The sequence below is a fragment of the Apium graveolens genome, chromosome 9, assembly GCF_009905375.1.
Source record: "Apium graveolens cultivar Ventura chromosome 9, ASM990537v1, whole genome shotgun sequence".
In the NCBI taxonomy this organism is placed as follows: domain Eukaryota; kingdom Viridiplantae; phylum Streptophyta; class Magnoliopsida; order Apiales; family Apiaceae; genus Apium; species Apium graveolens.
Genome location: NC_133655.1, coordinates 289,255,755 through 289,269,876, shown reverse-complemented (window position 1 = coordinate 289,269,876; position 14,122 = coordinate 289,255,755). Strand labels below are relative to the sequence as shown.

Here is a 14,122-nt window from a genome sequence, read left to right as displayed (position 1 = left end):
AACTTATACATCTATGCGTATATTTATAATTATTATTAAAATAATCCGTGCATCGCACGAATTTTATGCTAGTATCGTTTATAAAGTAAAGATACAAAGGTATACAAAGCATGATTCTAAAGATCCCCAATTTTATTGATTAATTTCCAATTAATTGTTTGAGAGACACGTAACTGATCAGATATATATAATATATAATATAAAATTTTAATAATTATAAATTATATAATATGATAAATATATATTAATTTATAAATTACTACTAAAATAAGAATATTAAATTAAATATAATTTAAAATATAAAATACATCCTGACTTTATCTCCGATTAATCTTTCCGATTAATTACCGATTCCCGTCCTATCTCTTCCATTCTCGATTTTACATACAGAGAACTAAAGTGTGGCCATTACTACTTTCTCTAGTGTGCCAACAAGCCAGTCCATACATATCCAATACCTGCACACTTTACATACCAACGTCAGCATATAAAAATATGCTCTGCCACTAAATTTTGTCTTTCTTGCTGTAATTTAACCCAAAAATCAAACACTTTCTCTAATTTCTTTAACTTGGGTTTATAATATTTTCTTGTTCATCTGAAATACAGGAGAAAAACCCAAGTTTAGAGATGTAAGTATCTATCTATCATGACCCACATTTGTAAATTTGATAAAAATGCAATCTTGAAGTGATTTTGGTTGGTTTTTATGTGTGTGTGTATTGGAGGTGTTTGATAATTTGGTTCCTTGAAATGGGCAGGGATGGTGTGTTGAAACCAATGGATGCTGAACAACTGAGAGAAAATGCACATAAAATGGTAGATTTTATTGCTGATTACTATAAAAAGATTGAAACTTTCCCTGTACTAAGCCAAGTTGAGGTATGCTTTTCTAGTGTTCTTTAAGATTTTAAGTCTAATTGTTTGTGTTTAGCTTTTGCAGTTTTTTCATGTATGTTAAGTTGAATGGGATTAAATTATGATGTAGTGAATCATATTCTAATGATTTGAGTAATTCTTGTGCTGTTGGTAATATTTCTTTGGAGAGTGTTTGTCGACTATGTTAGGGGCATCATAGAGATGGCCTATTGATGCTACTATACAAATCTTATTCGGGTGCATTTAGTTTAGACTTATTTGTTAGTTACAAGAATACTATTTTTTCATGGATGTTATCTGTATGTGCATATTATTGTACAATTTTAAGTAATAGTTAAGATGATCAATCTATGCAGCCTGGGTATTTACGTGACCTACTGCCTCATTCGGCACCTGATCAGCCCGAATCTTTGCAGAATGTTCTTGATGGTGAAGTTTCTCGCTACCATATGAGCATAAAACCTCAAAATGAATTTATGATTTTTTTTTGAAATTTTATATTCTTTGATTTGGAAAAAAATACAAGTTAAATTAGTTTATATTGTAAATGATGTGCCATACTATTTGTATTTTCGTGGCAGATATTCAGGCAAAGATATTACCCGGGGTTACCCACTGGCAAAGCCCAAACTATTTTGCTTATTTCCCATCTAATAGCAGTGTAGCGGGTTTTCTTGGAGAGATGTTGAGTGCTGGTATTAACATGGTAGGGTTTAGTTGGATAACTTCTCCTGCAGCAACAGAACTTGAAATGATTGTTCTAGATTGGCTTGCCAAACTACTCAAGCTTCCTGACTATTTCCTTTCCACAGGTATTTGTTTCATACTTTTAAATGTCATAGATTCCTTTAATTTAAAAAAAGTCTTATATTTTGTGGCATTATACGTTATATTGCAGGTAGGAGAATTAGTGTAATTAATATAATTAGAATTTACAATGTGGGCTTAAGTTGTATAAATAGAGGACATTAGTATTATGACATGCTGTAAGGGAACTATATGGTGAGAATTGGTACCTAGATAACTAATTTAGATTGTACATACTAATAATTGGCTTAGAGGGCGGACAATCTTCTCTTTGAATATGCATCTCTGATCTTTTCTTTGTTTAATGGAAAGTTATATGATCAAATTGTAAGTAATAGTTGATCATGCCCGGGCTTTCCCTTAAGTAGGACATGGTGGTGGAGTGATACAAGGCACTGCAAGCGAAGCTGTTCTAGTTGTACTTCTGGCTGCCCGTGACAAAGTTTTAAGAAGAACTGGAAAAGATGCCCTTGGAAAGCTTGTGGTGTATTGTTCAGATCAAACACATTCCTCTTTACAGAAGGCCTGTCAGGTACATATACACAATTCACAGTGCAGTATTTGATCTCCTCAGTTTTTGAATAATATGCTTTTAGCATATATTAGGGATTTTAATGAGTTGTTTGTGTCATTCAACTTATCTAGGAAATCTGGGACATACATATGACTGCAATGATGATTCTGCAATCATTATGTGTAATATAGATATTTTTGCAAATACTGTAGATTTCACATACCCTTCCTGCAAAATATTCCCAAGATCTCAAATTTGCTTATCAGTATATCAGGAGTTCTGCTTAGCCAGATTTCATTAACCTTAATTAATAATATTTCTTGTGTGCAGATAGCGGGAATATATCCTGAGAACTGTCGGGCGCTGAAAACAGAGTCATGCAATGATTATTCTCTCTCCCCTGAAACACTTGAACAAGCAATCTCGAATGATACCGCCTCTGGGTTGATTCCCTTATTATTATGTGCCACGGTAAGAAATGAATATTTAGTTACAAGAAAAGCAATCCATTTTCAGTTCAAGCTGATAGTTTTAGAAAAAGTGACCAAGTTGTTTAAAACACGACAGAGTTCTGTCAGATGTATTATTTATTAAAAAACTGAAAGTCATCCTATCAACTTCAGGTAACCGGAAATTGTGGTCATGAGTACATTTTATTCTATACTGTTTTGAGTAATGAATAACTGAAGTCACGGTCTTCGTCGTAATCTAAGTTCAACAGTGTTGCTGTACAAAGTCTAAGCATTATATTATACTAAAGAAAATTTGCATGCATGCTCTCGTGCAGGTTGGTACTACTTCATCAACAGCTGTGGATCCTTTACTTGAACTAGGAAAAATTACCAAGGTTAAAAATTCATTTAACTCATCAAAAAGTATGCTAGATAGTCTTGAAATACTTGGATGCATATCTATTTGGACTTTTAGAATTGTAGTATATTTCCATGAAATACTCATGCATTCCCGAACCAAATGATGTATTTTTTGGACTTTTTTAATGTTAATGATCAGTTCGTCATGGTAATTTTAGTGCTACAGACAAGCAAGTGACGGTAGAGAATGAGTTAAATGATCATAATTTGCTTACCATTCCCTTAAACTCGTCCTGCTCCGTTTTACGTGAGATCAACAATAATATTCATTTTTTCCCATCAAATTAACACCCTGCAAAAGGGGGATGCCTTGCATATCCATATGTTCGTGGACCAGTATTAAGAGCTTTTGTTTATCCCTGTAAGAGGTTAGATCCATATAAGAAGCTACATGGCCTAGGTACTAGATCATGAAACAAAGGTCTCAAGAAAAAGCTGCTATATATGATATATCTACTTTGTTTACCTTTGACTCTAAACATCAAGATTTTGATTTCATATATATATATTAACAAAGAAACAATCATCCAGTATTTGCAGAACCTTTTGATAGTAGGATGCTTTTAATTCTCTATGTATCCTGTTGACTCCTGCAATACAGAGGTGATTTAAAATATTTGGGTACATGACCTTTCACAGATGAAAGAAATATGGTTGCATGTGGATGCTGCATATGCTGGAAGTGCTTGCATATGTCCAGAGTTCCGCCATTACCTTGATGGAGTTGAAGAAGCCGACTCGTTCAACATGAACGCACATAAATGGTTTTTAACAAACTTTGATTGTTCAGCCTTGTGGGTTAAGGTGTGTAATACTGTTTTGATGCATATTAAAATTTCAATGCTATGTGTGGTACTTCATTTTTCATGCCATGATGGTTTTACTTAGTTAACTTTCTGTTGCTGGTGATCACATTTTTTGCGGTACGCCACAGGCAAACTTTTTTTATATCGGTGGTCAATGATGCTTCATAATTTTTTTAGAATCTTCGTATTCGACTATATTAAGACCTGGATGTACAGTAACAGTAACACTCACTTTTATGATTAAATGAGAATCTATCTTTCATGCTAGTTGTATTTATTCTTGAAAGATCTTATATCTCATTTGTGTGTATTGAATTGCTATACTAGTGGAGTAATTCTCTTCACCAGAATGTAGCAAGTTCATACTTTGCAATTCCAATGTTTTTGGTCTTCCATTTTTTGTTCACGAGTATTTTTTTTTGCCAACAGGATCGCAGTGCTCTAATACATTCATTGTCAACAAATCCCGAGTTTCTTAAAAACAAAGTAAGTATAGAACTACACGTAATTGCCATTAATATCTTAGTGACATCACAAAGACAGCATGTAGATTGGTCAGTCATGCTAGAAGTTGCCTTTGGATCTTTGAATAGTATGGGCTACTGATCTCCAGTTCAATTTCCTTGCTTTAGTATTGTGTTGAGTCGGGATACTTGGCTATATCGTCATTAAAAAATGTTGAGTTTTGGGAATGCTTTACACGAAGCAACTAGCTATGTAATTTTACTGTATACATTACATCTAAGCTTAGACCGTCCTGAATATCACTGTAAGTGCTAAAGTCTTGGGTGCAAGAATTATTTTGGGATCAAGCTAGCTATAGTATTTTTATTCTAGTCCATTATGCTATATGTTGTTCATGGGGTTCTTAGTTGTGCAGAAAAAACCTACTTTTAGTGTATATCCTCAAAAACGTAATAGAGAGGCCCCTCCTGAAGATAGCAGTCTAGTGCTGAGTATAAAACCTTTCCTTCCTTTTTATTCTTCTTTCTAAATTGTCACTATAAAAATCTGATTGTTTCATTAGCTTTGGTATTTTTGGATCGTCATGAGATTGGTGACTTGTAAATCTTACAATTTTACTTTACAATTTAGTCTTTACTAATCACATTGACATGGCAGGCTTCAGAAGAAAATCTGGTTGTGGATTACAAAGATTGGCAAATTCCTCTTGGACGGCGCTTCAGGTTAGCACCATACTCCTGTCTAAATTTCCATTAAAGTTTATCCTTACATTCTACAAACCACACTAAATAATTGTTAGTTCAGGCATGTTAGCATGCAACTGAAATTGATAAGCAATATAGCCTGTTAATAAACAAATAGAAAAAATATTTCATCTCGGTCCTGTATGATCTTGATTCATAGGTCACTGAAATTGTGGACGGTACTACGACTTTATGGCCTGGAAAACCTTCAGTCTTACATCAGAAACCACATACAGCTGGCTGAAAAATTTGAAAGCTTTGTCGCTAAAGATCCAAGATTTGAGGTTAATTGAGCTACCAATTTACGCGAATGAATAAACTAATAAGTCCTTACCCAGCATTTTCAAATACATACATTATTTTCAGGTTGTTGCCCCTAGGAAGTTTGCATTAGTCTGTTTCCGTCTTCTACCCCCCTCCCACAAAGATGATGATTGCTCTAACCAACTGAACCATAACCTACTAGATGCTGTCAATGCCACCGGAAAAGCTTTTGTTTCTCACACGGTATGCTTTCTTGTACAGTAAAGATTTTAAGAATGCGAAATTCAAATATTTTGACAATCTGCTGTTGTACTTCGAAACTAAATTAATATATTCAGAATTCCGCTCTTGTACATTAAAACTTGCAAGGATAAAGTTTCAAAATATTCTCTTAACTATGCATTGCAAGTGCAGTTCTAGTTATATAGGAGTATATACTTATACAAACACTTCTATGCAGGCTCTTTCAGGAAGGTACGTAATTCGATTTGCAGTAGGCGCTCCATTAACCGAAGAGAGCCATATAATCGAGGCATGGAAGATTTTCCAAGATGTTGCCACTGCTTTGCTAAAAAATGGAATCACACAAGAGTAGATTAGAAATTTCAACAATAAAACTCATCTCCCATTGTCTAGACTATGTCACCAATTTATGTGGAAGCTGAAATTTCAGTTTTCCGAACATTATTGATACAGGGCAACTTGTTAAAAACTGAAATAAGTGAAAATAAATCGTGTATTTAGAATAATTTCCTTGCTTAGCAGCATCAAATATGATACATAGCAGTGTACCATGTAATTTCAACAAGAGAATACTGTATATTTATTGCAGGTCTTTGAAGAGTGACAATTTCAAGTTCTATGTCGTTAAAGACATTCTTTTTCTTTTTTATGCTAATTAAGACTTATTCTTTTTGAAACTCAATAAAATTAATAAGTCCAAAATAATAAATTGTTAATCAAACTAGATGTTAATGTTGTATTCGGATTAATCGAGTCATTTCAGTCAAATTATATATTGATAAGTAGCATATTATGAGAACTAGACCTGGCAAAAAGCACTTATGAGAAACATTGCTTTCAACTGGAAACGAATGAAGTTAAAATTGAGTTGCAGAATAAGACAACTGAGCTCGAGTGTCTTTTGGCTGATGCAAGTAAGAAGGTGGAAGAGCATCAGGCATTGACACAATCGAAACACAGTATATATAGGAGGTTATTTATAAAAGCTTTCTAAATTTTAACACTGAAACCCTGCAGGTTTTTGCTTGATTGGTATATATAGATTATTTATCATCCAAGGTGGATTGGGGGGAGTCAATTATCGAGCCCTGAATGACCTCTTCCATCTGTCACAGAGCAGGACGTATGATGTTAGTGTCCAAATGGTGTAAATTTTCAATGAACAAGTGCGTGGTTTGTTAACCGGAAACGATCAACAAAAAAAATATCCTTGACCAATGCATTTTGAATTAGCAATAGTTCTGGTTTACTCATTCCTTCCACAATTTCTATTTTTTTTTGTTTTTTTAGCATCATATAGTCATAGAAGTGAAATCTCAGTTTCTTTAACTTACAACACCCTGGGAAATCAACTTCGGATGTCCTGGAACTTCGGAGCAGTCTGCTGGATTTAGTTTGTGCATTGCTTGGTGTGCTCAAGTGATCATAAAATGAAGCCTCTGCATGTCTTTTGGATTGCTTAATTCCTCTCTGACTCTTACCCACAAAGAGTTCGTATATCACCTAATTGTGAATGCCAACTTTATCAGTTCATGTTTAGTTAAGGAAATTATGATTTTAATAAGGCTGCAGAAGCTAATAATTGATGTAACTATGGATATGTGTTCGCGCTAACTGTGCTTACTGATTCATTTTCATAGGGTTTCAATTATTAAGCTTGTGCCCTTTGTTGTTGGTGTTTATAGGCTATACCGAAAGTAGGTCTTTTTATTGTAAAAGACTAAAAATAGATCCTCCAGCTCCCTAGGTTTTAATTTCTTGGTGCCCTTGACTTGAACTTACTCATAAAACTTGAATTAGTTGGAAGCATTAGTACTTTAATTTGATTTTTTTTGGTTTATTTATAAATAACATAATAACCCGTGCCTCGCACGGGTCATTTTCTAGAATTGTTTTATGCATCATGCAATTGTTGTATTGTAATGTTCTTAATTGTTTTCTTATTTGTAAATGTTGTACAATGTCTAACGTATATCAAATACAAGTTGATTGTTTATCAATATGTTTTATTTTCATAAAAGACAATACCAAATTACACATCGTTTCAAATATAACTCATTAAGCTATATATATATATTCTTAGTCGGTGTACGTTTAAAATGAAACGATTATACTTAATCTGTAGAATGCCGTTAGTATGTTTACAAATAAAAAATTAAAAAATAACATATATGTTGAATATAGAGTTAACCAAAATTTTTGAATTTTATTTAAATAAACTATATGTACTGGTCTATATTATTACTGAGTTCACTACTAACTTACAATTAACTTACTCAATTTAAAAAGATAAAAAATGCATAATTGAAGTCGGGATGACTTGCAATCATAATATACAATAATGTAAAATTTAAACTATTGTTAATATAAAAGTTGATTTTAATGAAAAAGGTTAGTTTTTGAAATTTAACGTATATATGCATGAAAAAATGTTAGTTTTTTATTTACACTATACGGTTACCAAAGTAACATTAAGTTATATGTAAATTGTCGTATGTTACATTTCTTATGAAATTACGATGATTTCAATTATTCATATGCTAAATATCTGATTTATGTACATGTATAATCACTATTAACATCTAGTGAGACAAATGATTACTTAAATAACATGCATTTATAATTATTCAAAAATTAAAATTATGTAATAAATAAATTGCAATAATTTATATAAGGTATTCATATTATTACTAACAAACAATCTATATCTAGTTTTTAAGTAACTGAGTATCAATCATGGTTGTAACATAAAGATAAATTATATATTATAAAGACTTATCATTGATGATATTCATGATTTTTTTTTCAAGGATTCGAAGGAAAAATTATAATTATATCGTTATTTAAACCGTTTTTAAGTTTTTTCATTACTACTCTAATATTTCTTCATATAATAATTTGATAATATTGTTTACTATTCTCCTAAAATAAATATTTTTCAATTTGATAAAGTTTTATAAATATCAATTGAATTGATTAATTCATTCGAATTATTGAACAATATATTTTTTTAAATAGTATAAAATGCATTGAATCAAATGTTATAATATAGTATAGATATAACTTTTATTATCTAGAAGAATTCTTTTAAAAAAACTAGTTTTTTTTAAGTGAAAAATGAAAAATAAATCGATTTTATATATCATCGTAATTTTAAAAAAACTCGTGAGATCTCATATCAAATTTCGAATATTTTTAAAATCGGGACAAGTCCCAAAAATAATAATGCGCTACCAGTGAATTTAGTAATTTTAATATAAATAATCAATTGACTTGATCTTATAAACAACTAAAACACATTAATTTATATTAACATAATATATTAAAATTTTTCACATTATTGGTAAGATATTCTCGCCAAACTTGTAATTTAAATTTACGAAAGGTAGAATGTGACGATGTTTTTCGGCCGGGTCATGTAGTCAAATTTCGAATATTTTTTGAAAACTGGGCCAAGTTCTGATTTCAAATTCGAAATAAAATAAAATGCTTTGACTCATTATAATTCGAACTCATCTAAATATGTAATACGATTATAGATTATTTATATATAAGCGATTCTATTTTCTATATTTTCTGTAAAAGTTATATATGTACATTTTAATTACTTTTTATAATAATAAAATATGTTAAAATATATGAGATACATTTTCAAACTAAAAAAAGATTAATAAATAAGATAATAATTCATTTATGTACTATGTCTAATTTTATATCCGGAATTTAATTCTTTAAAATTAACCATACAAATATTCAAGTAACTATCTTTTTTTTTGCGGAATTAAAGTAACTATCTTTAAAGTTAAATAAATTTTCATTTAGCACACTTACATTTTATGTGTACGATAAAAAACACATGTGATATTATGGTGTAGTGGTATGAGATTGTATAGGTGAATGAAATATCTCGAGTTCAATTCCCACAAAACACATCTTTTATATAAAAATTAAAAACAGGGGTAGTTTAGTCTTTTCAATGAGACTTTTTAATCTCCCCTTATTTCCGGATGGGTGAAAAACAAGTGAAGAATAAGTAAAGTAATTTTATTTTTGCTCATAAATGGAGATTAATGTAAATTTGACATACTTTCACTTTAAAAATGGGATGGAAGTACTTTACTTTGTAATCACTTCCTTCATTCTCTTTTAAAAACTTGCGAGAAAAGACTAAGTAAGCCCCTTTTATATTTTTTAGTAAGGGTGTAAATAAATGAGGTAATTCATCATTTCTAAATCGAGTATTTTTTCGCTCGATTGAGAAATAGTAAAATTGTCATTCTCACAGTTACAATGATCAACGTTTTTTTTATAATCGATATTAGTTAAAATTAATACATTGTTGAAATTAATTCAATATTGTATTTTAATTTTTTGTTTAACTTTCTAATTTCTTTCTAATTTATCTGAATTTCTCTCAATTAATCTATTAGAATAAATGTACCATATATATGTCGCCGCTTTCAATCCAACCGACAAAAGCCCGAAATTTTTCATCCGAATTTATATGCAAGTTTTGAGTAATAGCCATAAATCCTATTGTATTTCTTGAGAGCTATTAACTTCCCGTTATAAATAAATGATCTTATCATACATCCGTTGTAGTATTGAAATTGTATAAAAATGTAAACAACCATAGACGTCAATAATAATGGAAACAACAACCCTAAAAGCCTTTTTTATATCTGGTTGTATCAAATCCGGCTCTACAATCTAGTTTAATTTTGTAGTCCAAGTAATCCCGTTCCATGGCATATGTGGAATAGTAGTAAATATTGAAACAAAAAATATGTGCAAACAATTGACATAACTCTGTCTCTCCAAAACATAAATCTTTGTAGTCTTCAGAATTATTCATGGACATCACCATAAAAATGATTAAAACATTACGGCTCCCACATAAATTAAAAATAGCATAATAACCAGTGCAAGGCACGGGTTATTTTTTAGAATTTTTTTGTACACCATATAATTATATTAGTAAAATTCTTGATCGTTTTCTTTTTGATAAATATTTTATAACGTCTAAAACATATCAAATGCAATTTGAGTATCTATCAATGTGTATGATTTTCATGTAAAACATTAATAACATTTTTAATATATCTCATTAATCATAATACATATTTTCTTGTTTATGTCGTGTAATTTGTAAATACAAGCAAGGCAAGTAGTCACTGTACGTGTAAAAGGAAAAGATTGAAGTTCATCCATCAAATGTTGTCAATATGTTTATAAAAAGAAACTAAAAATTAACATATATGTATATTGTAGAGTCGAGTAAATTTTCTAAGTTTTTGGTTAAATAAACCTAGAGTAATGAGATATTTTATTACTAATTTATAATTACCTTGCTTAATTTAAAAGGATTTGTAATGCATAATTAAAGTGGTTAAGACCTACAATCGTAATATTCAACAAAATAGAATTTACACTACAATTAATATAAGTTTATTTTTTAAGAAAATTTTTATTTTTTTGATTCAACGTTTATATTGATTTAATATCATTGTTAATGTCTTAATTCATTAATTAAAGTTGATCGCGTCTTGTACTTATCTTTTAATACTCTCTATTATACAAAGTTAATTTTATAAGATATCATATAATTTTCAATTCATAAATTAAAATTGACACAATCTATTTAGTTTTTAACACATTAAAAAAACTTAAATTTAATTGATCATTCTTATTTTCAGAACTCAAAAGACTTTTGTTATTTTCTTCTAGTATATATATTAATAACTCTAAAATACACCATCAAAGTTGAATCTTTTAGTATTGGTAAAGATAAAGTTACATGTGTGTGTATGTATGTAAATTATTATTTAATATATTTTCGAGTAAATTATATTGGTCTCGTTTATTTATATGCTAGATATCATGGTCATGTACATATATCTAATTGTTATTTATTAAATTACTCAAATAACATGTATATATGATTATTCAAAAATTATAATTATGTAATAAATAAATTACAATTATAAATACATCGTAGTCGTAGTAGCACTAACAATCAAACAATATCTATTTTTACTTAACAGAGCATCAGTCATGGATGTGACATAAAAATAATTCATATATCGTAAAGACTAACTATTTTTTTTTCAAGAATCTGAAGATAAATTTTTACTAATATCATCATTCAAATCATTTTGAAGTTTCTTTCATTTATGATTCTAATATTTCTTTTTATAGTAACTTGATAACATTGTATATTATTTTTCTAAAATTAAATATTTTCAATTTAATGAACTTTTTTAAATATTAGGTGAACTTGTTAATCCTTTCAAAATATAGACTAATATTAATTTTTTTTATTTAGATAGCATAACATGGATTAAATCAAATAGTACAATACATTATAGTTTTAACCTTTTTTTAAATAATTCAAAATAGTTGTACAATATTTTCCAACACTAAATATTTTTTTGTAAATTTATTATTGCTAATTTTAAATATATTTTTTTCAAAATATTGAATTATATAAATTTTCAAGTTTCTTATATAAATATGAGTTAAGTTCTATTGAGTTCTTATTTTTAATTGAGTACGAGAGTCCATATATATTTTGTAAAACGTATTATAATGTGAATCATGTTCTACAAGTATCACTATTTTAATAAATATCTTGCAAAATACGTAAATATTCAAAACATTATCTACTATGAGAATTTTCAGATCGTTCAAAGCTGTTTCCACCAATCCTACTTCTCCCGGATTGTGTCTTTTTAGCTTTGTATATAGCTAATGATTACCAACGGGCCATTGGTATTTTCAGACACGGTGATACACAGTGGACTACTACTCAATCTACTAGAGGTTGGTTTGGTTTTCCATGTACTGATGATGTTGTGTTTATTCGTGGAGTTTTCTATTTTCTATTCAAGGGTGGACGACTTGGATCATATGACATTGCTACCGGGGAACTAATGAGAATTGAAGTTCCAAATTACGACTCTTTAAAATGGTAATTGACTCAAAAGGTGGATTTAGGGAGATAGGAAAACCAGCTTCTGGACTATGAACTTACCTGCGTCTGCATCCTGGTTCCTAAAACAGATTTTCAATACTAGACAATTTTCCATACAAGATGGCACTGTGTTTTGTAAATAGTTTCATCATAATGATGAGGAGCCTTTTGAGCTAAAAGTGATCCAACACTTGTTCTCTAAAGACACCAGTGATTAAAGTTTTCAGCAATTTAATGTATTGCTATGAAAACAGAAATGTTCAAAATGCATGTAAGCATGTAAGCTGACTTCGGAAATTTGTAAACAAAGTGGAAACATGAAATCTTTGATTATCAAAGATTTCAAATTGTGTCTTGTGTGTTTATATTTGATTATCAAAATTTGGGCTAAGTGATGATATGTTTGAAAGTATTATGTGTTCTAGCGTACATTTATTGTATATATGTGATGTTTAGATGATAATTTGAGATCTTTGATTTGTGCCATTATTTGTGAAAATATCGAATAAAAACTTAGGACCGTAGTCACCGGATTGTAGTGGCAGTTTTCTGAAAATTTATGTAATATCCCGTAATTTTTAGAATTCGATTAATAATAGAATAATAGAAAGAAAAATATTAAAATTAGATAAGGACAAAGATTTAAAATTAAATTAGACTAATGGGCCTAAAATTTGGATCAGACTTGAATAAGGATAACTTGTAGGTTAAGATATAGGGTTTTGTTTCGTTATAAATACACCCTATTCATGTTCTTCGTTTTTATTCATAAAATTTGTAGGGCTCTTCTCAGTATAAATCAACATTCTTATAAAATTTGTTGAAAAATTCATCGTAAGTCGGAATTCAGTGATCCTGGACTTTTATAGGAAAGTTCTTTTCGTTCTCTACAACTTTCATGGTTTTATGTTTTTCAAGATAACATTGTTTAGAGGGTCAAAAAGGCTAAACTCATATCTGGTCAGGTTTTGAGGTAAGTTTTCGATCGATCTTACTAGTGTTTTCAAAATTTTGTGTTATGCGTTTATATTTGATTATCAAAACATGATCGAGAGATGATATATTTGAAAGTATTATGTGTTAGAGTATATGTATCGTTGTGCATGCGTGGTGTGTCTCGATGATAATTTAAGATCTTTGATTTGTGTCATGATTTGTGAAAATATCGAATAAGAACTTAGGACCGCAGTCACCGGATTGTAGTAACAGTTTTTTGAAAATTTAGGACCGTTATCACCAGGTTGTAGTAGTCGTGGCATGAGTTATTGATTTTGAATTATTGTTGTTTATGTGTTATGTGTATTGTGTGTATCGAATAAGAATATGTATCGAAAGTGTTTGTTTCGTATGTCGTATATCATATCGTATAAATTATCGTATTTTGTTATATGTGTTTATATTACTTGGCCAACTAGTTGGATCGATTGTTTTCTTGCTGGGCTGTATAGTTCACCCCTTACAATTTCAGGTTTCGTCGATTTTAAGTTGGATAGCATTGGAGTTCGAGGACTTAGGATTGAATTGGATTGACTTTTGGATTTTCGTTAGCTGCGCTT

The 14,122-nt window shown here is 29.9% G+C and overlaps 1 protein-coding gene across 2 annotated transcripts; it reads left to right on the top strand.

Annotated features, from left to right (window-relative positions):
• The first annotated feature begins 373 nt into the window (after window positions 1-373).
• On the top strand, window positions 374-6,222 carry LOC141686640 (tyrosine decarboxylase 2-like). 2 transcript variants are annotated; one of them, XM_074491679.1, is made up of 13 exons: window positions 374-632; window positions 762-882; window positions 1,236-1,308; window positions 1,461-1,691; window positions 2,055-2,218; window positions 2,531-2,671; window positions 2,988-3,047; window positions 3,712-3,876; window positions 4,308-4,364; window positions 5,001-5,065; window positions 5,247-5,370; window positions 5,453-5,593; window positions 5,811-6,222. In XM_074491679.1, coding segments are annotated over exons 1-13 (1,479 nt in total). In that variant the 5' UTR covers window positions 374-630; the 3' UTR covers window positions 5,946-6,222. The 2 variants fall into 2 exon arrangements, with proteins under 2 accessions (XP_074347780.1, XP_074347779.1); XM_074491678.1 differs by lacking the exon at window positions 374-632 and having other exon boundaries at window positions 754-882.
• The last annotated feature ends 7,900 nt before the right edge of the window (window positions 6,223-14,122 follow it).